Source organism: Pezoporus occidentalis, unplaced genomic scaffold (assembly GCF_034315485.1).
Source record: "Pezoporus occidentalis ecotype Australia unplaced genomic scaffold, CSIRO_AGI_Poc_V1 ctg8, whole genome shotgun sequence".
NCBI classification, from domain to species: Eukaryota; Metazoa; Chordata; class Aves; order Psittaciformes; family Psittacidae; genus Pezoporus; species Pezoporus occidentalis.
Window position 1 is genome coordinate 9,588,039 of NW_026916158.1, and position 26,010 is coordinate 9,614,048.

The following is a 26,010-nucleotide window of genomic DNA, read 5'->3' on the forward strand; positions in this document are numbered from 1 at the left end:
ACTGTGTAGCCAACTAGATACATAGGGAAGGGACTTTTCCCTTTGAAAGGGAACAGGACATTCTATTAGATTGCTTTACAGTCTTGCATGCAAAAGTTTCAGTCTGCAAAGTGAACACAGAGCTTCTAGTTAAGTAAATGTTGAATATTTCTGTAGCCTTGAGATACCAAGAAAACAATTCAACTTAAAAATAGAACAAAAATCCTGGGTTGCTTTCCTGGAATGACCTATACGTGTGACACTGAAACAGCTGAAGTGGTGAATATTGTACCAATGAGTATTAACCCACCATTTCCCAGTTGCTGTACAATGGCTTATGCTTTAAATAAAGATTGAATTTATTTGCAGCATGCTGGTTTCAGGCAACTGGTTGCTGTAAGAATACAGATAGAATCATGTAGCTAGGTAAGGAAAGACAATGGCCAAGACTCACTGAAATAGCAAAGAAAATATGGCTAGTTGAAACAACTTGGAAATTTATAGTATACATGGCAATCTCAGCCTACAAACAAGACTTCAGGTGGCTGGATAGGATGTTTGCTTCAGAAGTTTGTGCAATAACTTCTGAGTGGATGTAGGAAAAAGAAAATACATGAAGTCTATATCAAGTATTAATTGTTGTTTTTCTAACAACGGAAAAACTGTTGTTTTGGTCATTAATTTGTTCAAGCTCCAGACTCAAAGTGGAGTGAACTATGGAGAAAAGCAGAAAATGGTCTTTTTCCTGAAATCTGACCTGCTTTACGTTAAAGATAGTAATTCTTCTAAGAGGGAAGTGGGGCTGGTGTTTAAGTGTATCTGAAGTGTACGTATTGTATTTATAAAGTTTCTCAAGCTTTTGTTATACAGTTTTACTTGCCCAAAGCTTCTACATCATCCTGCGCTTCTCTCCTTAGGCAGGCACAATTGACATGATTGTGAAGTCTATTTATACTGGGAAATTAAATTGCATGTAATCACTGGTGGGAGCTTGAAACCAGGGCATCTCAGCTTATTCTGTCCAGTCAGGTGCTGGGGAAGAAACGGCTAAATTGCTGTGAGCTTCTGAAGGCTTTTTCCTGAATAGCAGTCTCCCTGGATCTTTGCTTGAAATCTGTGTCCTTTGAAACACTAAGACTAAAAATAGGAAAAACTATCACCCTAATTGCTGTATTTTACACATCCAAAGAGTTATGATATCCTACCAGCAAAGGAGCATGCTTAAAAAATTGTCAATCCTTCAGAGAAGTTTTCTTAAGAAAAAAAATTGGTTTGCTGTAAAATCTGACAACAGGAAAATCTGGAGTCATTTAATTTAGAGATGGTCAGGAATTCGAGTTTCTGAAAAAAAAAAAAAAAAATCAGTGATTTTGTCATTCTGAGTTAATGTGGGTGAATTCTTCTGTTCCAGAAATCATACCACTATATGGGATGTCCAGCTATATTACCAGGGAAGATCAGTACAGCAAACCACAGCACAAAAAACTCAAAGACAGGCAGATTGATCGCCAAAACCGTCTGAATAGTCCTCCTTCATCCATCTACAAAAGCCATATAGGCAGCTGCCCAACTGTATATAATGGTTATGCAAAGAGTCACAATGGAGCAAGCAGTGGAGGTGGCGGCGGGGGGGCTCCAGTAGTAAAGAAGCCGGAACGCAGAGCAAGAAGCAGCCCAAAGTCAAATGAACAAGACCCACATGGTAAAGACAGTTTTATTTATTTTTAATTCCTTTTTATTGCACCTTTCCGGCTTATGACTGCCTGTATTTGGATTTAGTAACTAAGCCAAAAAACACTGCCACCCACACATAAAGACAGTGTTAATACAGTGTGAACTTAACTATAAACGTTGAGCTTGCTATACTATATTTGTTTTGTAAGATGAACTTGTTGCCTCCCCATCTTTCTTGACTACTCTCTGCTAGATGCAGCATCATTCTCTTTTTATCTGTTGGACAGAAGTGCCTTTTATGGCCAAGTTCTCGGTTTTATTTTGCATTTCATACCAGTGTTCTTGGCTCTTCACAAAAATCTTTACAGACAGTTGAGCTGTAACCAAAACCTGACTACTAGATATTGCTACTTTGCATCTCCTGGGTAAATGTAGTAAACTTATTAGAAACCTTAGAGATACTTGCTGAAAAAAACAAGATTGTTTATGTGAAAGTTCAGTGTAAATATGGTTACTTGAAACAGAAGAATTTTGACAAAAAATTGGTTAATCTTAGCCACTGGAATTAGTAGTCAAATAAGTCTGTCTACTTTTGAAATAATGTCATTCAGCATTTTCAGAGGCATGCCATTTAAAAATTTGAAACTTTATAGTAAAACATTAAGTTATTCATCTAATTAGATTTCATTTATCATGACCCATTCTGTACATAGCCAGTTCTACCTATATTTAGCTCAGTAACTTGTTATAATATGTTAATACTTCTCGGCCTTTCTCTTCTCTGCCTGTCTCTTTGCTGACTGCTAAAGCTGCTGCTTGCTGAACAAACTTTTATGTAACAAGCAAGCTTAGGCCCAGCACATCTAGGTTATTTAGAATCACAGAATCACACAATCCTAAGGGTTGGAAGGGACCTCAAAAGATCATCTAGTCCAGCCCTCCTGCAAGAGCAGGATAACCTAGAGTACATCGCACAGGAACTTGTCCAGGTGGGCCTTGAATATCTTCAACGTAGGAGACTCCACAACCCCCCTGGGCAACCTGTTCCAGTGCTCCGTCACTCTCACAGTAAAGAAATTTTTCCTGATGTTCACATGGAACCTCCTGTGCTCCAGTTTATACCCACTGCCCCTTGTCCTATCACTGGACATCACTGAAAAAAACCTAGCTCCATCATCCTGACCCTCACCCTTTACATATTTGTAAATATTGATGAGGTCACCCCTCAGTCTCCTCTTCTCCAAGCTAAAGAGTCCCAGCTCCCTCAGCCTCTCCTCTTAAGAGAGATGTTCCACTCCCTTAATCATCTTTGTAGCTCTGCGCTGGACTCTTTCAAGCAATTCCCTGTCCTTCTTGAACTGAGGGGCCCAGAACTGGACACGATATTCCAGATGAGGCCTCACCAAGGCAGAGTAGAGGGGGAGGAGAACCTCTCTTGACCTACTAAGCACACCCTTTCTAATGCACCCTAGGATGCCATTGGCCTTCTTGGCCACAAGGGCACATTGCTGGCTCATGGTCATCCTCCTATCCACCAGGACCCCCGGGTCCCTTTCCCCTTCACTACTGTCCAGCAGGTCAACCGCCAACCTGTACTGGCACATGGGGTTGTTCTTCCCCAGATGCAAGACTCTACACTTGCCCTTGTTGAATTTCATCAAGTTCCTCTCTGCCCAGCTCTCCAGCCTGTCCAGGTCTTGCTGAATTGCAACACGGCCCTCTGGTGTGTCAGCCACTCCTCTCAGTTTAGTATCATCAGCGAACTTGCTGAGGGTACATTCAGTTCCCTCATCCAGGTCATTGATGAAAATATTAAACAGCACTGGTCCCAGCACCGACCCCTGAGGGACTCCATAATATGGCACACTTTGAAACCATTTGCGTAAATTTATGTATACAACATAAAACATAGACTTTCTGTTACCTATATATTGTGTGTATTTATTTGGTGTGTACTTTTGCTTGTGAGACCTGACATAAATACTCATGAAAAGTTGCTTAATTGATAGCTGAAGGGGGAAAAAAATGCTGCTGGCATGGTAAGGAATGAGAACTTGCAGCCGTGCTTTGGGGTCTTTAGAATTGGCAAGGAGCTGTATTTAAGAATGCTTTCATTCAAGAAAATGAATCACTGCATTAGACTTCCTAATTATGTCTTGTCAGTCAGCTTATATGACCTTTAATATTCTTATTTATGTTTAGCTATTTTTATTTTCTCTAGTTCATGGTGGGATGCATGAGGTGCTTGGGAGCACCTTCATGGAAGACCTGGAATAAAGTATAGTATCGGCTTAAGAGCTGAACCGCTCAGTATAGCTTCAGTAGGTTCCGAGTCAGCATGTATGATCAGATTTAATTTGAAAGCATTAGTTTGAGGGTTTCTTGCAACCCTTGTGTTTGTCTAATGTTTTTCTCTTGGTGTAGTCTTCTGTGCTCCAGCTAACGAGCATGAGCGCTCTTAAAATGAAGTTAGGGCAATGGCACATCCAGTCTGTCAGCCAGAGAATGCCTTAAAACTGGAACAGCAAGTGACAAGAGTCTTCCCCCAGACTGTGGAAAAAGTTCATAAGAGGAGAAGGTGGAAATAAGCATCAGTCGTCCCACCCTCCTGATAAATCCAGCTCACTCGTGTTTTAAAAATAGGTTCTGCATCTGCGCCCGAAGATGGCAGCTCATCCCACTGTCAGACTGCTCTACAGCGAATACATGGCCAAAGCAGGAATAGGAGAATTTTCTTCATATTAAAAGAAATGAAAAATAATGTGGGCTCAAATTTGAGGCTTTTCACATCAAAGCCTGTTCTTATAGTCATACATGTATACCTATACGCATATTTCTGCAGAAAGGTTGTCACAGAGGTTTTGTAAGGGATCCCACCAAACAATGCCCTAAAATAAGTTCCCACTTGATATTTATTAGCTCCTAATTAGACGCAGGACATTTTACCTTCTCTGTTTCTTCTTGAATTATTTGGGGTTTTATTGATTGATGCCTGATATCATGGCCATGCAGGTAAATTGGGGTGAGAGTTAAAAGCAGTCTGGGAACAGTTGATGATTTTTACTCATGTTGCTGAGATGACAGTGTGTTTGGAATAGCCAAGAAAAGGAATGTGTCAGAAACAACAAGCAGCAAATGCATTTAAACTTACACATTCTGTGGATGTGTATCAGTTCAAGCTTGCTAATAGTGAAAAAAATTACAGTGCTATGTGGCTGCTTCCAAAATTGCTGAATAGCCTAGAAAAACTATTATATATATATATAATACATAGGGAATAAGAGTATTTAGAAAACTTGTAAGATGCAAGTAGGAACGTGTGATTTAGAGTAAAACATAAAGTGAAGCAGAACTAGAGGGTTTATTTGCATGCATTTCTTAGTTGGGATTGTGATGTGTTTTCTAGTATATCATTTCATATTTGGTTGGGGTTTGTGTGTGTGTGTAATAGTAGCTGGCATGCTTACTTCAGGTGGTTGGATGTCAGAGCAATCCAGTGTGCCAGCTCCTGACAAGCTGCTGTCACCAAAACGGTCTTGCTGCTGCGCTGCCTGCCAGGGAGCGGGCTTTGGGAGCCCTGTACACAGCCGGGGCAGGCACTTACACAGCCTGAGTTTTGGACTGGGCTTTTTGGAAGCAAAGCATTGGAAGCTGCCTTGGTGCTGGGAGCATGGGTAGGAGCTTGCTACTGGCAGATGGCATCTCGTCCAGTACTGGGTATGCGCCAGCAGTCCCAGCCACTCCTGAGCCAACGCTTTGAAAGGCAATTTGAATGTCTGTTTTAATCGGTGGAGGAGCATGATCTGCACAGTGTGATGGGGAAGTGGAAGATAGGCATTTCTTTCCTTGGATCTGCTACCCCTGTATTCAAGCAAATGGTTGTCCTGCTTCTTGTTTCTTGGTAGTAATTTCCTTGATGGGCGTGTTGCTCCTTACTGAGCACCGTTTTTATAGAGTACTGTAACATTAATATTGAAGAAAATGTCCTGTGTACAATGCAAGAACAGCTACACTTTTTTTCCCTGAAAAGGTTTGGTGTCAATCAAAGGGCATGAGATATTTAAGTTAACAATGTACATTTCCATCAAAACATACACTCATTGCATGTATTATCTTCATAACATTTCAGTAAGTAGTCAAGGAAAATTCTGCCATATGTCAATAATTTACTGTCTCCTTCCAATATTAAAAGAACCAGGGGTTTCTTGAAAAGCTGATTCAGCACTGATGGAATAAATGGGGTGGTAACATCATCCACAGTACTAAAATAAAGGACTCTAACGAGTACTCTTGGTTCCATCACCTCTTTAGTTGTGTATCCAGCACATGCTCCTCTATGCCACTCTGTGCTGTGTACAGCGTAATGGTAAAAATGTGTTGGTGGTTCTATTATGCTAGCCCTATAACATAGCATCACAACCTCTTTTTGTTGGGAAATTGCAATTTCATTGTGGGAATATAAGTGCAATTCCTCTACCCTTTTTCATGGCCAGAATTGTGTCTTTATACTGGGAGGTGCTCTTGTAAATAAAGATTTTTAGTTATGTTGGATGCTGGAAATATATATTTTAAGGCAAAAAAAGGAAAAGTGGTGGCTTATAATTGTCTGAAAAGTTAGCAACTATTCTAAGTGATAGGATGGGTGGCTTCTTGTACAGGCTGGAAACTTGGAAGTGTGATGGTAGGGATTCTGATTTAAAATCCCATACAGTAGCTCTTCTGCAGAGCTGTTTTAAAAACTGAATGGGAGATGAGGGAGCCAGGTTGATTTTTGTTTTATTTTAATGAAGGAGCCTTGCCATGTAAAAAGAGCTGTAAGAGGAAATCCTGTCCCATTCATGCTGTCCTTTATGAATTTCAGTCTGAGTCACTTCCTTCTTATGCGCTCAGTGGTTCACTTCTTGGTCGTGTAGTGATCTGGTAGTTTGAGATGTTTTGTGTGTGGCTGCAAGTACTGTGGGAACATAAGCAGTTTTGAGCATTCTTACAATACTTTTGCTAATAAAACATCTTTTTTTCCTTCAAATGAGATAAAATCTTTTTTTTTTTTTTTTTATTTTTTTTTAATTCTCATTGAAGTTTGAAGAACCTAAGATAGCCAAAACTAAAACACTTGAAATGGGTAAAAGTAGAAAGCGGCAGATGGATTGTTATGTGCATCCTGTCCAGGAGCTGGGTGGGTGCTGGGAACTGAATAAACAGACCTAGTCTGGGCAGGGAGGCAGTGCTGGGGTGGAGGGGGTTGCATATAACTTTATGTAAACGTTCCATAAAGAATGTTTTTTTTTCATGGTGATTTGAGAAGATTTGTCCCTACTGGGTCAGAGCAGAGGCCCATCTAGCTCAGTGGTCTCTTTTCAGCAGGTGATGGAGATGCTGCTAGGGGACAGCCTGCAAGCCCAGCCCCGCTCCCTGCTCCAGAGCTGCTGGGCACGATAGAGGGTTTAGTCATGCTGGGTCCTTTGTAGACCTATTGTCTGCGCACTTGTCTAACTCTTGTTTTGAAAAGCAGACTTGCTTTTCTGATCTGCAAAGCAAGGAAAGTTGACTTGGTGTCTGCTTTGCTTCTCTGAGCAGCTGGTTCCTTCCATGTGGCATTGGCATTCTTTACAAATGGAGAAGGGAGAAAAAGGGGTTAGAATGATTCAATAGTTTGAAGAGTTGCTGTTGACTATACATAGATCATAAGCTTCTGTAGTACTGTTGTCACATGTATATAACCAGCTTAAAAACTCAAAAGATGTTGCTTTTCTGATCTTGTGCACTGAAGCAGCCTTCAGGTACTCCCAGAAGTGAAAATCATTGCTTTGTATTCCTGTCTGCATTGCTGATAGATGTTTCTCAGATGATGTGGCTAGCTCTGTGTGCTCACTTCTTTGAGGTGAATGGTTCAAGAACACATGGAAAATTGGCATAGCACAGGACATTCTAACTATGGTGCTTTTAATTTAACAATGTTTAAAATATACTGAACTCTGCAAACCAGCAGTTCTGAAATGAAGAAGTAAATCTGACTGGTATGGCTAGCCTGGGCTGATGCTGCCAAGAACTGGTACCAGCAAGTATCCCTGAGCTGTGTGGGGTTTTGCTCTGCAAGCTGCTGGTACATGACACAGAGTGGGTGACAATGTATGAAAAAATAGAGCTGACACTTTCTTGGTACAACCTTATCCTGCTATCTCCCTCTCTCTCTTTTTTATGACATTTAAATATATTTGGGGGGGGGGGGGGCTATTTCCCTTTTCAATTGAATCAAGTTGTTTTGTTGGTTTGTTGGGGTTTTGAGGTTTTTTTGTTGGTTCTGGGTCTTGGTGGGGGTTTTGGTTTTTTTTTATTGTTGTTGTTTGGTTGTTTTGGTTGTTTTTAATCCAGAGTGTGTGAATTAAAGGAAAATTGAGGGAGCTGTGATTCAATGCAGACAGGAATCAGGTGAAGTTCCTCTACTTACTCATTCTAGATCCTGTCAATTCTTCTCTATTTTGGTCCTGAATCTGTTTTGAAAGCTTATTGGGTCATATATTATGTATGTATGTACATTTTATCCTATAGATTTAAAAGTTTAAAAGACTAATTTCATCACTTCTGGTCCATGTGTGCAGAGAAGCTGAGAAACAAAAACTTAACGCGTTCTTTTAGCCAGGTACTGATGATTTGGTACATATTAATAAACACCTGTGTTATACTGATTTAGAAATGTTCTGTGAACAAAATTTATCGTAAATGGTTCTGCTGACATACAAAATACTCCTGTGCAGGTGCAGCTTCCCTGGTTTCTCAAGGAATGTATTTGCTTCTATTTAACTTGAGTGTCTCCTGAAGACAACCCATCAAAACTGTCACACTGATTTTATTAGGAACGTGGAAAAAAACACTCTGAATGCTAAAATACATCTCTCAGGCTATGTGAATTTTAGCATTATACCAAGTAATGTAAATAATATTTAATGGAAACAGAGATGTGTTGAATCTTGTGAGTATAGATCAGCATCATGTATGAAATCTTAATAGTATTACTATTGCTACTGCATTTTTAGTAGTTTTAGGAAATAATACTACTGGGCTTAGTTGTTTAGCTTTGTATCTGATTAGAAATATATCTTGTGTGTGTGCATGCTCTTTTTTTTTAAAAAAAAGTTTTAATAAGTGAAAGGAAATAGGATGCATTAATTAAGGCACGAGTCTGAACTTGAGAAACCACAGTTAATTTGTGACACCAGGGAATTTCCAGTGTGATATTCTCGTGTCTTGACCTTATCTGTCACATCATGACTGAGCTTGTGGATTTTTTTTTTTTCTACTTGGAAATATGCCTGCTTCTTAAACATTCTTTATCTTTTGTATTTTCTCTAAAATAGTAGGCTGTGAAATTGCTCATCCAGGCAGAAAACAAAATGGCTATGAGGGCACGTAGATTCTTTACCAAAGAATATTTAATTGTCACATAAAGTTACCACTTAAGTGAGCTCTACGTAGACTGATTAATATATTAGAAAAATACTGACATTATGTAGGGTTCAGTCGAAGTCCATTCCCAAGGTCATGTAAATCTGTATGCATATAAGAATTTATGCAGATCAAGCTTAATTTATGACTTCTCTTCAGCAAAAAGAATTACTAAAATGTTTATCCAGCACCACCAAGAAAAGCACTGTGTTGAGGGAGAAAAACAAACCTCAGTTTCCTCTGCTGTCTTGAAACTTGACTTGCATCATGGGGCTTCGATGGAGAAAGGTGAAAGCTAAATATCTCAAGTGGTGCTGAAAAGCATCTCCAAGTCCAGTGCTAATGTATTCTTTCCCTCAGCCATTGCTTTGCCCAGCTGCAAACCCAGCAGTGTTTTGCTTTGAGGTGCCTGTGGGTCATGCCTTTTAGTGCATCTTGACCAACTCTTTCCTAGACATCCTCTGTGTGCAAAATAATTTCCAAAAGTTTACAGCCTGTGAAATCTTGCCTGAATGTTGGAATGTCACTAGCATGGTGGTGTTCTCCTGCTATATCCATTCTACAGGAGCAAAACCAGTTTATGGGAAGCCTGAATATCATGGCTGTCCTACCTTCTTTCACACCATGTTGGTTCATTCTGTCTGTTTTTTGCTTCGGTAGCAGAGTTCTGCAGGCTGGGGCAGGGAGAGAGGGGCAGCCACACTCTATATTTATGCACTTCTCTTGAAAGAACCAGCTTCATAACTTAGGCACCAGAAGTTGTTAAGATATTTTCTTCATCGGCTAAATGGGAGCATCACTTCTTAATTTAGGTGCACAATATTCTCCCATCTTCAATGTCAGCTACTTTTAAATGAGTCAAACTTGGTTTTATCCAGACTTTTTGTAACTGGAAATGTGAACAAAACATCAGGGTAGCTGTGGATACATGTGATCCAGCGCAGTTATAAGCTATTCTGAGAGTTGGTCTCTTGGGCACCCAAGGCTCTGAGGCATAAAGAGGCAGAATGGGTGACCAGAATTCTGGTGACATTCTTCTGTCTTGTCACAAAAGCTCAGACAAAATAAACCTTAGCTGAAGCTCCTTAAACTTCGTAAGTTTGCCAGGCTGCTAGAAACACAGCTCAAAGTCCACATGGGAAAGCGTAGGGCATATCTAGTAAAGAGTGGAGAGATCTGGATCCAGGGCTCTCCTTTGACCTTACTGGTAACTTAAAAACACTTTTGATAGTGACTGAAGTTTTTCCCCGAGGCTTTTTTCACAATCCCAACCAACTCCTATAGACTGATGTTTTTTTTGTCATCTGCTTGCGTACCTCCCTTGTCTCATTTTGCCAGCAGCACCTCCTTGGCAGGGGGAGTTGGATAAGCTATCTGCTCCCTGATTTATCAGGAAGTCAGTGCTGAATGACGTAAGGCACAACGTGTTCCCCCAGAGGATCTTCATATTATCTCAAGAATTTGCTGTTTCTGCTGCAACTGACAGTCAAATCCAGAAGACTGAGTCTTTTTTCTATCAGTTTACATAATTTATAGATATCCAACCAACAGAAAAAAAAACACCCCATAATAAGTACATTTTCTTCCTGCTCAAATGCTCAGTGATTAAATCTGTGCTGGGGAGAAGAGTTACACAAAGGTCTCAGAGCTTCAGAGCAAGATAAACAGTGTATTCTCATCAGTTAAGAGGAGATAACGTGGACCACCAACAAAGGAAGGAAACTATGCTTCCCTTATTTGGCAATATCTGGGACATTGAGCCAAAAGGGAGAGAGAGCATTTATAGGGAAGAGGTAGAAGAACATTTCCTCCCTCTGGAGTATAAAAAATAAAATACCTTTAAGTGTAATAATTTAGTGAACAACCCTGATTTGTATACCCAGATGTTCTGAACAGTGTCCATCTGTATATTCATCTGGATTTGCAAAGGCGGTGAAATGAAACTTTGTGTCCCACTGAAGTTAATGTCATTTGTTTATCTAACTCTTTTTAGCTGTGCTTCAAAACCCATCAGTTAGTTTTCCTTTTCTGAGGAAGGCTGGAATTTGATTTCAAAAGTTTTTATGAACTTCACTCTATTTTCTTTTTTTTGAGTTTTTTCTGGGATTTGGGTTGAGTTTTTTTTTTTTTTAATAGAGTTCCCCCCCCCCCCCCCATTTGGTTTTCGTATTTTTTTGTTGTTTGAGGGGTTTTGTGTGTGTGTGTGTGTATGTGTGTGTGTGTTTTGGGGCTTTTTGTTTTCTTCTGTAGGGAGCTGTGCTCAGAGGCAGCTGCTTTGATTTACTGTGATTCATGTGACTTTTGCCTGAATTTCATCTTGGCAATGAAATCCAGATTGGGTTGAAATTCCTGTAGCTTTGCTGAAGCCTTCCCAGCGAGCTGTAATCAGGTGGATATTTCTGCAAACTATTTTAAATGTTTGGAAAGTTTCTCAGTGGCAAAACTGGTTGTGCAAATATCCAGATTGTATTTTGCCCTTGTTCCATATAGGGCTGCTAATTGCACAGGGAGATTTTCCAGCTCACTAGTAGTGAATTGGTACAGATGTGATAGGTCAGGGTTTTTTTTTAACATTCTTGGCATTTCACAGGCATGGGAGGGCACTGATAACATCAGGTCAGCATCTTCTTACTTTCACATTGTAGGAATGTAGCACCTGATATTTGTTCTGTTTAATATAATTCTAGCTCATATACAGTTCATTATTCAGATTTGACTGCAAAACAGTTAGGCTGGAATTAGTAAATTGATTGTTGTCTGTCACAAGGGAAAGAAGTTATTTCTGTTCTGCTATCAGTTTATAGGTGTTTGAGTTGGTTTAAAGAGTGGGTTGGAAGCTCTTAGTCTTCCCCATCTCTGAGTGGAAAGAAAGAAATGTTCCTTGATTTCCTGGATTACTGTGATCTCCTCCACCAATCATTGCACTCTGATTATCTCATAGTTTTCATCTGGAAAAAAGAGGTCACTAATTTGCATTGCTAACAAAAAAGCTAGGTTGGGGTTCATTCAAAAAATGTTGTGACTCTGCAGCCATCCAGTAGGTTGACACTGGAAAATCCATCATACTGTTGTAGCGCACTCAGTGGCTTTACAAGGTTCATTGCCAAAGAGGTTGTTAATTTTGGCTGAGGAGCTTTGTTTAATCCCAACGGAGTGTGGAGGTCCCATGGAGTCTGTTTTGGCTCTGCTGTCTGATTGTTTTTCTGTGCAAATATGCAGTTTTGCAGGTTATTTTGATAGATTTGTGTTTGATCAGGAAAATGCTGTTATTGTGTATAATGGGCAGATTAGCAAAGGCTTTTATTGGCCATTTTTCATATGGTCATAATTTTGAAGGTGAGGACAAAGTAAGTTTTATTTGGGTTCAGTACTGATACAGTTGTCCCCCTGTACTGGAGATAGTACTTCAGAGAAAATTATTTCCAGTCATCATGGGACAGCAGTCACCCTAAACTGGTGACACTGGAGACTTGTCAAAGTCCGTGTTTGATAGGGATTGTGCTTTCCACCTGAGTTCTTAAAGGGTGTGAGGGTCACCTCTGCCATGGGAGGATCTGCTGTGTCTGTCTCAGGAGTGACACCAAAGACTGATGGAGACAAAAGCATGCCCACGCTGGCTGCTGCTTCTCAGGCTGGTGGTGTGATGCAGTGGAGCCATCAGTGACCCAGTTAGGAAGAGAAGACTGTAATTTTTGTTGCTGTCAAACTTGTGCTTTTCATCAGTGTAAGAAGTTGTGAGACTCCTTTCACTGTTCGTATTTGTAGGGCTCAGGCTCTCGCTTTGCCTAGCAGCTGAGAGTCAGTTGCCATGATTGAAGGGAGCCTTTTGTTTCCAAGAGGAAATCTTGCCTCTGTAAATGCCAGATAATGTCATTTCACAGCTGGCATCAGACATCCTTTTGAGTCGCTTGTTGAGGCCTTTTACGTTTTAAGAAGTGTGGGTATCTTGGCTGCCCAGTTGGGCATCCCTCCTCCTCCCTTGGGCTGGAGAAACCTTTAGGGCTTTTCTGACCATGTCACCTGTGACAGCGTGGAGTAATAATAATAGTAAGGTGGTGATCTTTGCAAAAGTTACTTCTCCTTTTGGATGATCAGACTGAGAGGCTGACAGAGGCTGCCATGTCAGGTTGTACTCTGGCTCTTGAATACTAATGAAGGCTGGACAGGCAATCACAAGGAATGAGGAGAACCAAGAAAGGGGGAAGATGCAGCAATACAAAAATAAATGAAAGAAATTAAGGGTAAGGCATCCCAATTATCATAGAAAATTGAGACAGTTTTGAAGAGCTTCATTGTGTCTAGGAAAAGATTAGTGTCTGCTGGCAAAGTTTGTAGTGGGAATGAAGCATCAGACTTTCATCTAGAAAGGGAGTCAGGAGCTCCAGAAGAATTTTAGGAGGACCTTTCAGTCTCCTTGTCAAATAAAAAATTCTTATTGTTAGAATGAAAGGCTCTAATGGCACAAGAATAGGCAAAGTTACATATCCAAGCAAATCAGAAATGACAGAGAAAAGACAGGAAAGAAGAGAGGTAATTTTTTTTTTTAAATGAAGAAAACCAAATTATTTCACTTATATTGTAACAGTTCTCTCAGCTGTCCTTAGGTACCTTCCTGCACCTTAAACAAGGTGCATGAAGGAATGATGATCGATTAAAATAATTCCGTATTTGAAAGGATTGAAGTGTTTTGGTGAACTGCAGTGTACTTACAGGGTAGTGGTATCTAATGCTCATATAGAAGGGACGAGACTAGAGAAGAACAACTTATTTTCAAAGTCTGCTTGATCTAACTGGTGGCATTCAGCTGCTGCCCTTTCTGGTGCAAATTCAGCGTACAACCCGTGGAGCAGTTCTGTATGTCCCTCCTGGGGCCAAAAGGTGAGCCTTTTCTAACTCTGGTATGAGAAGAGTAACATCTGTGTCTACCTGGAGAGGCTCAAGAATTTTAGCCACAAAGGTTCAACCATGTTAGTAGATGTCACACATATGAGGATTTCTCAGAATAAGGAGACACTACCACACAGCGTATCTCTACCTCTTTCTGGATGCTCGCCTGCCTGCTCAAACAGGAGTGTTGTCTGTGCCAGCATAACTTAGAAGCATGCTCTGAAATTGCAACCTGTAGTATTTAAATTATTCTAGTAAAAATCAGCAGAATTGTAAATAATTAGTTTTGGTTATCTACTTTTGTATGATTCAGCTATGCCATTTTTAAAAGTGTATTGACAAGAAGACAGAGGGGTGGCTGCTGCCTGCCAGCCCTTGTTTACTTGCAAAGCTTTTGCTGTCTTCTCAAACCCACATAGCTTGTGGGCTGTGCCTAGAGGATAGCAGAAGGGTAGCTGCTGAAAATAAAGTAAAAATATTTTGACACAGAAGATAAGCATAAGCCAGTCAAAAGTACAAAAGAGAGCGCTCCAGGAAGAGATCATGTGTGTAAGCAGTTTGTTGTTCCATCACATTCAGCTTGGGCTTTCTCTGTTTCTTTGGGTTATGTCATTGTTTAGTTTGGTTTTCCTTCAAAACCAGCCAGCTGCAGCCATATGCGGTGCATTGCGTCTGTTATCTTCTTGGAGAGATGTACAAAGTGCTTTTTTAAGATGTAAAATGTATGTGATGGAGATGGGGGGGGGTTGCTGTATTTAACTAAGAAAGCCCTTTTCTGCCTTCTGATGGACCGACTGTGTTCACAGTAGGAATTCACTCAGATCTTTAGCCAATAAAGTAGGAGTTGTTATTGCTATCTTCCTGCAGTAGCAGCAAAGAAGCAGAAAATAACAAACCCAATATGTCACTTACACTCCGTTTGTCCCTTGCATCCAGCATTTCATTTCCCTTGTAGGTTACTACTGATCTTATTTAACTTGCTTCATCCCAACTGAAAATATACATCAAAACAATATTGGGGGACAGGGAAGATTGAAGGTACTTACATTTATTTGTAAAATACATTGTAGCAGAAGTAACTTCATTACATGTATCTGAGTGCTTCCACAGCTGCTTGATGTGAAAACATCTAATGCTTATCCATGTGATAGCGGGTGTCTACTGTTTAAGAAGTATGGCTTGAAGCAGGGGCAGATGGGAATTTGCACTCCAGGTATTTTCGAGTATCCTGCCCAAACAGCAGAATACTGAAGCAGCCAAGGTAAAACTCGCAGGTTAATAGATATGGACTATGGCCAGGACATCTCTGAAACACGTGATTAAATTCATGCCTGAATTACAGTGGTGTTGGTGAAAACACTTCACTTGCTTTATGTCCCAGTGAGTCAGGATGCCTAGAGATGTATTTTCTTTTTAATTACTTGAGATCTGGAAATGTAAGTTTCTGGGGTTTGTCCAGGGTTTTGTTTTATTTGCCTTCTGTTGTTTAGGGAGTGGCTTGATTTTTTTTTGCTAGCTGCATATGATTTGTTCTTTAAGGTCAAATACTGAAAGATAAGTTTATAGACAACAAGTAATGCATTTTAGCAGAAGAATTCAGATAGCAACAGTGGGAAATTTTTTAGAAATGAAAACCTTCCATGAGATGCTCATGCCCAGCAATTTTTTAAGAATGAGAACATGTTTCAACAATTGAATCTTTTCTTGATGTTGGATGACATCTGTCTCTTTACCTTGGGCATGGAGCTGCAGTCTTGTTTATTGCTGGTGTTTTTATTAACTGTCATGTAATTAGCAGAAATATTTAATATTTAGGAATCTCATCTGGGTATTTTTAGGGGTAATTAATATTTTTCCTTAGTGTATTACATTTTAGCATGTTGTGGTTGACTGTTCTGGATATAAATATTTCTGTCTCAAAGGGCTGCCCCTTTTTGTCCATTGTGGAAGTGGTGCCAAGAAAAGTTGCATAGGACATCATGTGTTCACTGCGATGCTGGATTTGCTCTTCCCAGTATTACATCTGTAGCCAGCACATAGCCCTGCAGTTTATCCGTGACCTTGCCCTGCCCTGTGCTGCCTCCCTGGCAAACTGTAAAGATGCGTCAAACTGAGTAAGGCAGAAATTTGGGTCTAATTTTATTCAATATTTTCATTAAGAACTCAAAGGATGAATTAGGGTTGATGCCTATTAAATTATAGTCCATATCAGCTCTGATACAGGAGAGTGCTTGGTGAGTTAAGGGGGAGGGAAGGAGGAGAAGACAGGAGAGCTCAAATGGCCTTGAAAGAAAGTGATCATGACATTGAGCAAAATACTACGTTTCAGCCAGTCCTTCCCAAACCCGTTTTTGTTTTTTACTATATGGTAGTTCTTCCCAATAGTTCTGGGAGGTATAGTAAGCTACAAAAAGCAAGATTCAAGTTACTCTGTAGACAAAGAGTAACAACAGTTGCTCCTTGGTGCTGCTAGGGCCTCTGATGGAGTATGGTGGCCAGGGCTGGTACCACATCTTCAGGAGGATGGAGACCAATTTAAAAAACATTGCGGAGGACAGCAGTAAGCAGAATCTGTGATCTGATAAACAGAGGTATGGAAGAAATGAACTTGCTTCGTTCAAAAATAATAAATGCCTTCAAGTAGGTGAAAGGTTGGTGGTGAGCAAAGAAAGTGGTGATGAGCTCACCGGTGGTGAATGTGCAGGAAAGAAGTGGTAATTTATGGTGCAGCAGGGAAAGCTGAGATAATCTGCCCAGTGATGAGGGGAGTTAGATGTTGTGGTAGATTGCTTAGCCAAGGAAGTTTTGAGATTGTCACGGTCTCAGGGTGGGAGATTTTTGTTTGTTTGGTTGGTTTGTTTTGTTTTTCTTAAAAAGGGCTAGGCAGACATCCCTAAGGAATGGTTTAGATATAGATGATTATGTTTCAGTGTAGGAGGATGGACTCCATGACTGCGTCCCATCTCCTCCAGTCTTGCTTTCTATGACTCAGCTGCAGTGTGGAATCTGCAGGTTTAGGTTTGTTCCTGCAAGAGCTTTTAATATATATTTCTGTAATTCTCTGAAATTAAAGTCTGTATGTGTTTTTCTTTGTGTCTGAAGTTTTAACACTGGCAGGCAGTTCTCAAAGGAGCTGGACTGTGTACTGAATTCATTTTCTTGAGTGTTGTAGGTTGTACAGTACGTGACTGATAAAAGATCATTCCTAGCGTTAAGGCCAGTCACAGCCCAAATAAATCTGGAACAAATTCTGAGAAAGCATGTCATGTTATGACTGGCATATCTGTGAGCATGGAGCTCTGCTTGAGAATTAGACTAGAAGTTTGCAAAGTGCTAGTGCTGATGTCACTCCCTTGGAATTGAAAGGCTTTTGAAACAGTAAATATTTCTGTGGCCAGAAGCTAAGTCTTGAGCCGGACCTATTCCTCTCTGTGAAGGAAGGAATGCAGAGCAAATCTAAAATGTGTATTTGCAATGGGAAAATCGTAATTAGTTTAGAGCTTTTAGCTATTTCAAAGCATTTACATACACAGCTGCTGTTCATGCAAATGTGAAAACTATTCATGGAAACTTCAAACTCACCTTGAAATGACAAGTAATTTTTTTTCCTGTTTTTTAAAGCTGTACTTGGTGTTCAGAAGTATGGTTGGAAAGGACTGAAAATTATGTTTGTACTCTACGTGCAGAAAGGAACATAGACACAGACTAATGGAAACATATAATAAAAGGCTTTAGTTCAAAATGACTTAACATTGAAACCTTATTAGCATCAAACAGCTGCTAGGAAAATGTTTTGAGTTTTAGGGGCATTTACTCTTGGTTTTATCTGTGGAGTTTTGGTTATGACCCAAAACTCTGAAAAAAAGAGAGATGACCAAACTACAAACTTAAATGTCCGGATTTTATAGCTGGCTTCTCTGCTACAAAAGGTTAATCTGAAATACTGTATCCAAATAACCCACAAGGAATTAGAACCTAATGCTGTAGCTAGGGACAGTTACAATAGCTTTTAGACACTGAGATCTACAGAATAACTGAGATTTTTGTAGTGTCCCTCAGAGGACCCCATTGAGCATTCACAAGGAATTCATCCCCACCCCCAGCTTCCTCCTAGTTGGAAGAGGTTTGCCATGACAGATGTGGGGAACAGATGTTGAGAGGAAAAGTTATAATGGGACAATGACCTGAAGTGTTAGTTGGGCTCTTCCTTGACGTGACTGAACTTGTGTTCCCGATGACAAAGGAGGAAAGCAGCATGTATCCACTGCTTGTTTCTGCAAGGCGCAGTGTTAATGCTGGGAGAGTTGACATAGAGCTTTTATGTGTTCATGTCAGATACTCTGTGCTCAGTTAGCTGAGGATGAGAGAGGAAGGGACAAAGATTTAAAAGCAAATGAGCTGTGTGTTATTCAAGGACAGTTAGCACAAAGCGGGTGAATCACCCACCACCTTTCCTGGACAGCTGTAGGTAGTTTTTTCTGAATTTTAGTCTCCTGTTTTACATAAGGATTTCCTCTTTCCTTCTTCCTGTTCTTTCCCATCTCTTCACCACTGCACCTGTGATGTCTGGGAGATGTTCATGTTCCTTGTCCCTAACTGCTCCAGTGAGCTAGTCTAGTAGAAGGGTCCTCAATGGCTGATGAGTAACAATAATAGTGAGCTAGGAAAAAGGGCCTTTCACCACTACTGTAGTATCAGCATAGGGCATATAGGATTTTTTTATTCCCCCCCCCCCCTCCGCTTTGGCTTGAGAGAAAGATGTTGAGCTTCATATTTAACTTGTTATGTGAGGGGTTGGCAGGTAAGACTACTGGGGAGGGACTCAGAACATGTCCTCTTCACTTTAGCTTAGTTTAGCTCAGGAGGCTGTGAATAATTATATTTATTACCAAAAGCAGATCAACTATCCATAGAAGCCTGAGAATTTTTTCTAGCTCTTGGAATGGGAAACTAAGTATTTGAAATACTGTAATAAGGTGACAACTCTGTGAGCTACTTTCTCTCTCTCAAAAAAGGTTGGCTTCAGTTTTATTAACAAGTTTTTCCATGGGGCAGTTTTGTGCTGTTTTTTTCCTAATTTTCAGAGGTTGGGCTTGATGAGGTCCCCTTCCAACCTGAGCTATTAGCTGGTGCTATTATAGACACCATTCATGTATATTTACTGCTTCCTGTATTTAATATTACATTTACTCTTATTTTCATAGGGCATTGCCTATTCATGGTGGGTTTTGTTTCAAATTCAGTGGGAAGCTCAAAGTCATACACTGTCCTTTCCATACAGTTCTGTTCTTTCTTTGCTGTTTTTCTTGTAAAATGATTCATGGCATTAGCAAATCAGCAACACAGGTTACGTTGGCTCTGTAGGTGTGAAGAGGTTGGAGTGTGCTGCATGTGCAAGTGACCACAGGGGAGGTTTAGCATGGGGGATATCTGGCATAGTTGGTCAGCATATCTGCAACATCTGACCCATATTATTCTTTAGAGAATGTGATGAAGCACCCATTCATATATGTATATATATTATTCATCAACTTAAATTCAATTCTTAATTTATTTGCACTCACAATGTCACCTTAGGTCTGTGTATGTCCCGCTACCTCTTTCCCTGTCCCCAAAGTCTTTGAGGACATTTCTCTTCTTCCACTTCAAGATTACCTAAATAAACTCTTTGTGACATAAATGTCCAAGTGTCCTTAATAACCCCAGATTTCAGTCTGTCTGGTACTCAGAGCCTTCTCCTTTTGAATAAGCCATATATTTGGGGAGCTAATATAAAAGATATCCTTTGTAGGACTTTTCATTGAAGAGTCTGATTAAAGTACATTGTTATTATTGTTATTATTATTGGTTTTATTATTTGGTTTATTATTATTTATTTGCTGAGTATATCCAACTCCCCTAGGTCTTAAAAGTCAGTTCCTGTATTTGGAGCAGTTTGAACCCTCAACCTTAACCTGTGAGGGTCAGAGGACTTAGTTACTGTGCAAAGCAATCATTTTTCATGGGAGCTGGAAGTGAGATTTCTTTGGGCTTCAGGGTTTATTTTCCTCCCCTGCTTAGTGTAGCAGAGATAGCATCCTTGCTAGAAAGCAGAGAGAAGAAAGAAAATTCAGTCCACATGTTTAGGATTTAAGATTGAGAGTGATTCACGCTTAGCTTCTGGGGATTGTAATTAGGGGTGACATAATAACCATAAACTTTCAATAAAATAGTAGCAGCATTTTAGTTACGCTCTATAGCTGCAGAAGCTGCTTCTGATTAACATCCCTTCGAGATAAGCCTACAGGACCTCCGCAGTTTTCAGATCTGGATCCAGGCTCTTGTGGCACAGTCCTACTTCTGTACTGATGCTGAAGGGAACCCTGAATTCTGAAACACCCCCGACTTTAGTAACATTTTCACTTGGATCAGCATGTCAAGCTTTTCCTTTGCCATTTTAGACCATCTGTGTAGTTTTCAAGTCAGTATTGTTATACTGCCTAAATCCTGCCAGTTTATGCACTTGACAATACACTCTAGGGTTATCTAATGTGGAAAAAAAACAATCATGCTATCCTCCTCTTCTCCTGAATTATTACTAATCCTTTTCCAAGTGGCTGAGACTAAAAGGAATCCAGGAATGCATGAAGCAGGAGATTTGTCATTCCCACTCCACACCAAGGTGCATTCTTGCAGGGAGAGATGGGCATTTACACTGGAGTTCTGCCATCAGCATTCAGCCAATTCTAGTTTTTGGCAGCCAAGCACATGGAATTTTGAAAAAGATGTACTTTTTTTAAAGCAGGTCACAGACAAAAATAAAGACACATTCTTGGGCTACGAGAAGTAGGTCAGGCTTTGGGGGAATCATTTGCGAAAGCTGTTGACCTATCTTACCAGTTTTTCTTTATGTTCTTTGCTTTCTATGCCAAATCTGTATGCTTTTTATAAAGAGCTCATTTTGCTTTAGATATGATGTATTCTTCTGCTTTGGTGAGAAAACTTTTTGCAATAACATTTAAAAAAAAAAAAGGTAAAAGAAATACAGAAAAAAATATTTTCCTAGTTTTCCATTAGAGGATACTGTAGTGGAAAGTGAGGCCTCTCTGTGCTGCAGTCCAAAAGGAATAAAGCTGCTTTGTGTCACCTCATTACTCTAAGCTAATGTTTCATCCCAATATCCAAAGACTTTGGCTGGATGGACGGATAGGAGGAGGAAAAGGCTGATTTTACTGCTCAGACAATTACTTCTGCATCGCCTTCATTGCTCAATTAATCTGCCTATTTTAGGGGAAGTATTTCGCACCCTGTCCAGTGACAATGCTGTGTAGCCCCTGCAAGAGCTGCTGTACCAGGCACAAGGCTCAGGCAGGGAGGATGAATTACTGCTTGCTGGTCATCTGAATTATCCTCACATGACTTTATTACTTCTAGAGTTGAAAGGTGGCTGTTAAGAGTTTTGAGCATTACAGAGTAACAGCATTAAGAATAGGTAGCTACCCACTTGTAGGGTGGGTGCCAGGGCTTGGTGCAGGCACCCTGCGCCCCTTGACTGGGCTTCCCCAGCATGGGTTGAGGATGCTCATCCTCTCCAGTACTGTTGCTCTGGCAAGCAGGCAGATGGTACAGCACTGCAGCCAAAGGAGTAAGGGTGTGTTTGATTAACAAACAAGGACCAGGTTCAGCAGTATCTGAGCTGTAAAAAACCCTGGGTTGCTTCTGTGTCTGAGCTTTGGAAACAGGATGCTCTGTAAAAGCAAGTCCCAGTTAATAACATTGTGGAGGACACCTCTACAAATAATCCCCCCTCTCTGAATATCTGCAATTACTGGAAGTTTAATTTCCTCCTTTTTCTATTTTAATTTTTTTTTTTAATATTAATTGATGTAACTGTGTAGCTTAAATTCACGAGAGCAAAACAGCCAATGCACATGTGCAGGTAATGTCTGTCACCTGTTTATGAATTCCTGAAGAATTACTGACATAGCTGGCGTTTTTGTTTAATTTTGGTAATTTATTTTTCTTCCTATTTCTACATTCTCTCTTTTACAGAATTTGATTCAGAAACAAAAAGGGTTCAGGACATTCTTTCTGGAATGGAGAAACCACAGGTATGTGAGAAGTTGCTTGTGTCACAACATACTGGTGATTTCACAGAGGATCACCTCTGAATTTTTTCATTAGTAGATTGTTGCCTCTGTAGATACCTAACTCATTTCCCTAGGATATAAATTTGAAGCATCTCTTGTGCTTGTGGGTATTTGTGGGCTCTGTTCACTGCAGGAATGGCACCAGTTGCTTGTTTCTAGAGGACAACTCCCAGAATTCATTTGGTTCCCCACCGTGATGGGGAACCCAGTGCACTGGGGTGATTTACGTAGCTCTTCCCTGGGTTTAATTTTATTTGTCATGAGCAATTTCTGTCTGTAATCATGATTAAATTAAGATAATTCTATTATTTAATGGCAATTACTATATTCTACGTTTATCTGAGCCATAAAAGCACGTGAATTGTAATGGAATTGAGTCACCATCTAAATAACCATAATGCTGGGTATGACCACAGTCAGGTAAGGTTATTAATAAATCTGGTTGCAAGACCTTTGAATGTGATGGTTTTCTGGTTTGGTGTGTCAAAGGCAGAATAGCATTGTGTATCTAAAGGAACTGTTTAAACAAGCACTGGATGAAGAAGTCACGGGGCAGAGGGAGATGGTTGTGCTTTGGGAGTTCTGTCTCTGTTGCTTTGTCTTTCTCTGTTGAGGTAGAAGGCTAGTAAACAAGCAAATTAAGAAAAACAGTTGGAAAGCTCACCTGAAGACGGATTCAACAGTGAATGATGGAACGATATTCTGCAGTTGGAGCATGAAAAGATATCTATTCATTGGATGCAGAAGCAGCAGAGCCCAGGGAAATGCAGGCATGAGCATGGACTGAGTTTTATTTTTAGGTTCTGTTCTCTTGGATGCCTTTGTTCTGAAGAAATACAAAAGATGGTTGGTCTTAAGTTGCTCAGTCAGTAGGTGTTAGCATCTACAGTGTAGTAGCATCTATAGGAGCAGGTTCAAAGGCAACCAGAATATAAACCAGGCCTGCAGAGGTGATAAATACCAGAAGGCTACAGCTGGAGTTTCTGTTTGCAAGAAGGAAAGTTGCTTTACTTATTGCAGAAAAAGTGATAATACTAATCTGAAGACTTGAGAGAAGAGTTTCTGGTAGATCAGAAGGGAAGAAAGTGCACTTTGACAGAATTAGGCTAGTTTATTTTACAGAGTCAGTTAATATTTTTGTACTGAGAGCTACCTAAATGTTTCTCAGCTGGTAAAATGCCACAGCTAGATGTCTTTGACGAAGATCTAGAGAGCTGACAAGAAAAATTAGTTATTTCGTACTTATATTTATAGAGGTAGGGAGAGAAGCTATTTGAGTAGTTTGCAGAATTCTGAGCTCTGCGCAATTAGAATTATGGTAACCAAAGTGTTTAAAGCAGAGGGGAGCAAAATGAAAAATAAACAAAAATATTTTTGTAAATTTTGTAGATTGAATAATTTTAAAAATAGGGTATTTTTTGTTTTTTAGTGTTTTGTGTTTTTTTAAATCTAAATTCTAGTTCCATATTAAAAACATTTAATGAGAAGATGCTGAGGGTTATCTCTCTTTGACATTTGTGAGTAATTGAACTCATAGGAGTCTCCCAAACCATTAATTGCTATGAATGATTATGTATGTGTGTAGCCAATATTACATCTGATAGAAATATATTATTCGTAAATTGTCTGCTGGGCTGTGTTTCTTGACGAGCCTTGTGCATATATGAACAAAAAATAAAAATTTCGACAATGTATAGAAAAACAATCGCGTGGAAAGAAATGAGGCAGCTGAAATGGAAGGACACAGAGCAGTAAGTTTGTGGCAGGTGAAGTGATGTTGTGCCTGCAGCACATGGCTTTGATGCCAGCGGTTTGGAAACCATCTGAAGGGATTATCCCCCTGAGCAACTCCTGCGAGAGAATCTGCAGCCGCAGTATCACTTAGAGGTGTCTTTAATCTAGCTTGTCCATGTACTTCTATGTGACAAAGTCTCTCTCACCTTTCAAAGTACAAACTAGACACATTTTTTTAATTACTAATTTATAGAAAGTCTGTTTTTTATGATAGATGTTGTTACCTGCTTGAGAGACATGCAACCAAACTGTAAATTTAATTGTATTTTTATCCCTTTGACAGCAGAATTTTTTAAAGAAGCCTTTTGCTTTTTTCCCCTATGTTTTTATTTAAAATAAAACATTTTTAATTTGTTTTATTGCAAAGTAAGCAGTCCCTAAAACAAATACGTCAGTGAGGAAAAGGAAACTTTATCATGGTTTTCTGAAGTGGCTGGAGGCAACATCGCTGTATGCAATAGCGTGGCTGCCAAGTGGCTCAGGGGGCATCACCTCCCATGGGGAAACATGATGCACAGAGTTGGAGCTCGGGCATTAGTTTGACTCTCCAAAAGGCAGTTTGCTCCCACTGACTTGCTCTGCAGTGAAAGTCATATTTAATCATTAGGATTTTTGCCTAAAATTGCAGGATTAGAGCCACAGTTTAAAAGCAAAATCTAGACCTGGTAATAACAGTGAATTCATTTGACCCATAAGTCTTTCAAACGTTGCCCTCCAGGGAGTAGATGAATGTTGCTTGCAGTGTAGTTCTCACACATACAATAAAGCCCCAAACCACACGATGCCTGTGAATGTTAACCCAGAATTTGAAAGATAATGAAAGTTATACAGAAACATTGTTCATTACCTGAAAGACAGGAAGGGCCAATATTCATCAGTCTTGTAACCTTATTAGAGTAGTGCAGGAGCTGGATTCTTTCCCAGGGGCTTTTATAATTATTTACATCACCGAGTTTTGATAGCGTAGAAAGTAAGCATTTTCTGTGTAAACTGAGAAGTTTTCAGAAACTAATTAACTGCACTTTTCACCAGACATACAAAACTCCTTGTGGGAGAATCTTTTGTTAGGTCTCAGCTAAAAGGCCAAGCCAGTCCTGTTCAAAGCGAGCACAGCAATTCTGGGGACAGATGAGACAGGCTGGAATAACAAGAAAGTAGCGCAAAGGTTTATCTGCCTAACCTGTGAAGAGGTGCTCTGGCCGCTCGTATTTTGGTTGGATGGAATTAGGGCACCATTAATGAACGCTTATGTTTGCATGTTCAGTAGTGCCATTGAGCTCACTATCATGATGTTAGCTGTGCTATTCCTTACAGCATGGATAGGGCTGGTCCAGATCTGTTCAGTGTTTTTTGGTAAATGTTTGTTTTGCCATGTGTAAGCAAGAAAAGTTAGAGTTAAAGGTACTGAGCTGGTTTTCCAGTGTTGGCTTGTTATTCTCAGACTATCATAACCCTATTTTATTTAAATTAAGTTTTTACAGCAAAACTAGTGCTTCCAGCTCCAGTTAGGAGTTCCTTTGTAAAGTTAAGTGATATCTTTGGCAATTAAATCAGATACTGGAAAGATATGTCTTTGGCTGATAAACATGATACAGTATCAAGCCTGTTAGTTGGTGAGAAGCACGCATACACATAATCATAGAATCATAGAATGGTTTGGGTTGGAAAGGACCTTAAGATCATCTTGTTTCAGCCCCTGTGCCATAAGCAGGGATGCCTTACACTAGACCATATTGACCAAGGCTGTGTCCAACGTGGCCTTGAACACTGCCAAGGATGGAGCATTTACCAGTTCTTTGAGCATCCTGTTCCAGTGTCTCATGACCCTCACAGTAAATAACTTCTTCCTTATATCTAACCTGAATTTCCCTTGTTTAAGTTTAAACCTATTGCCCCTTGTCCTGTTGTTACATTACCCCTTGTCCTGTCATTACAACTGAGAACAAATCTATTCCCAGTACTTGTGCTGATGTGCACAGTATTATTCTGCTTCCTATAGAAGTATATAGATTTGCGTTTTCCGACTCTATCATGCAGATAGTGACCCCTCACTTGCTTTGCTACACTTGCTGTATGTACTCAGTGCAGCTAAAAATTGTATTTA

General features: G+C 40.0%; 1 protein-coding gene across 1 annotated transcript in view; it reads left to right on the forward strand.

The window, feature by feature from the left end:
• Positions 1-26,010, forward strand: part of FNDC3B (fibronectin type III domain containing 3B) — a 212,461-nt gene that overhangs the window by 112,776 nt on the left and 73,675 nt on the right. The window contains exons 6-7 of the mRNA XM_062602994.1: positions 1,391-1,681; positions 22,015-22,073. Coding sequence (XP_062458978.1) covers positions 1,391-1,681; positions 22,015-22,073 — 350 coding nt within the window. The remainder of the gene's footprint in view (positions 1-1,390; positions 1,682-22,014; positions 22,074-26,010) is intronic.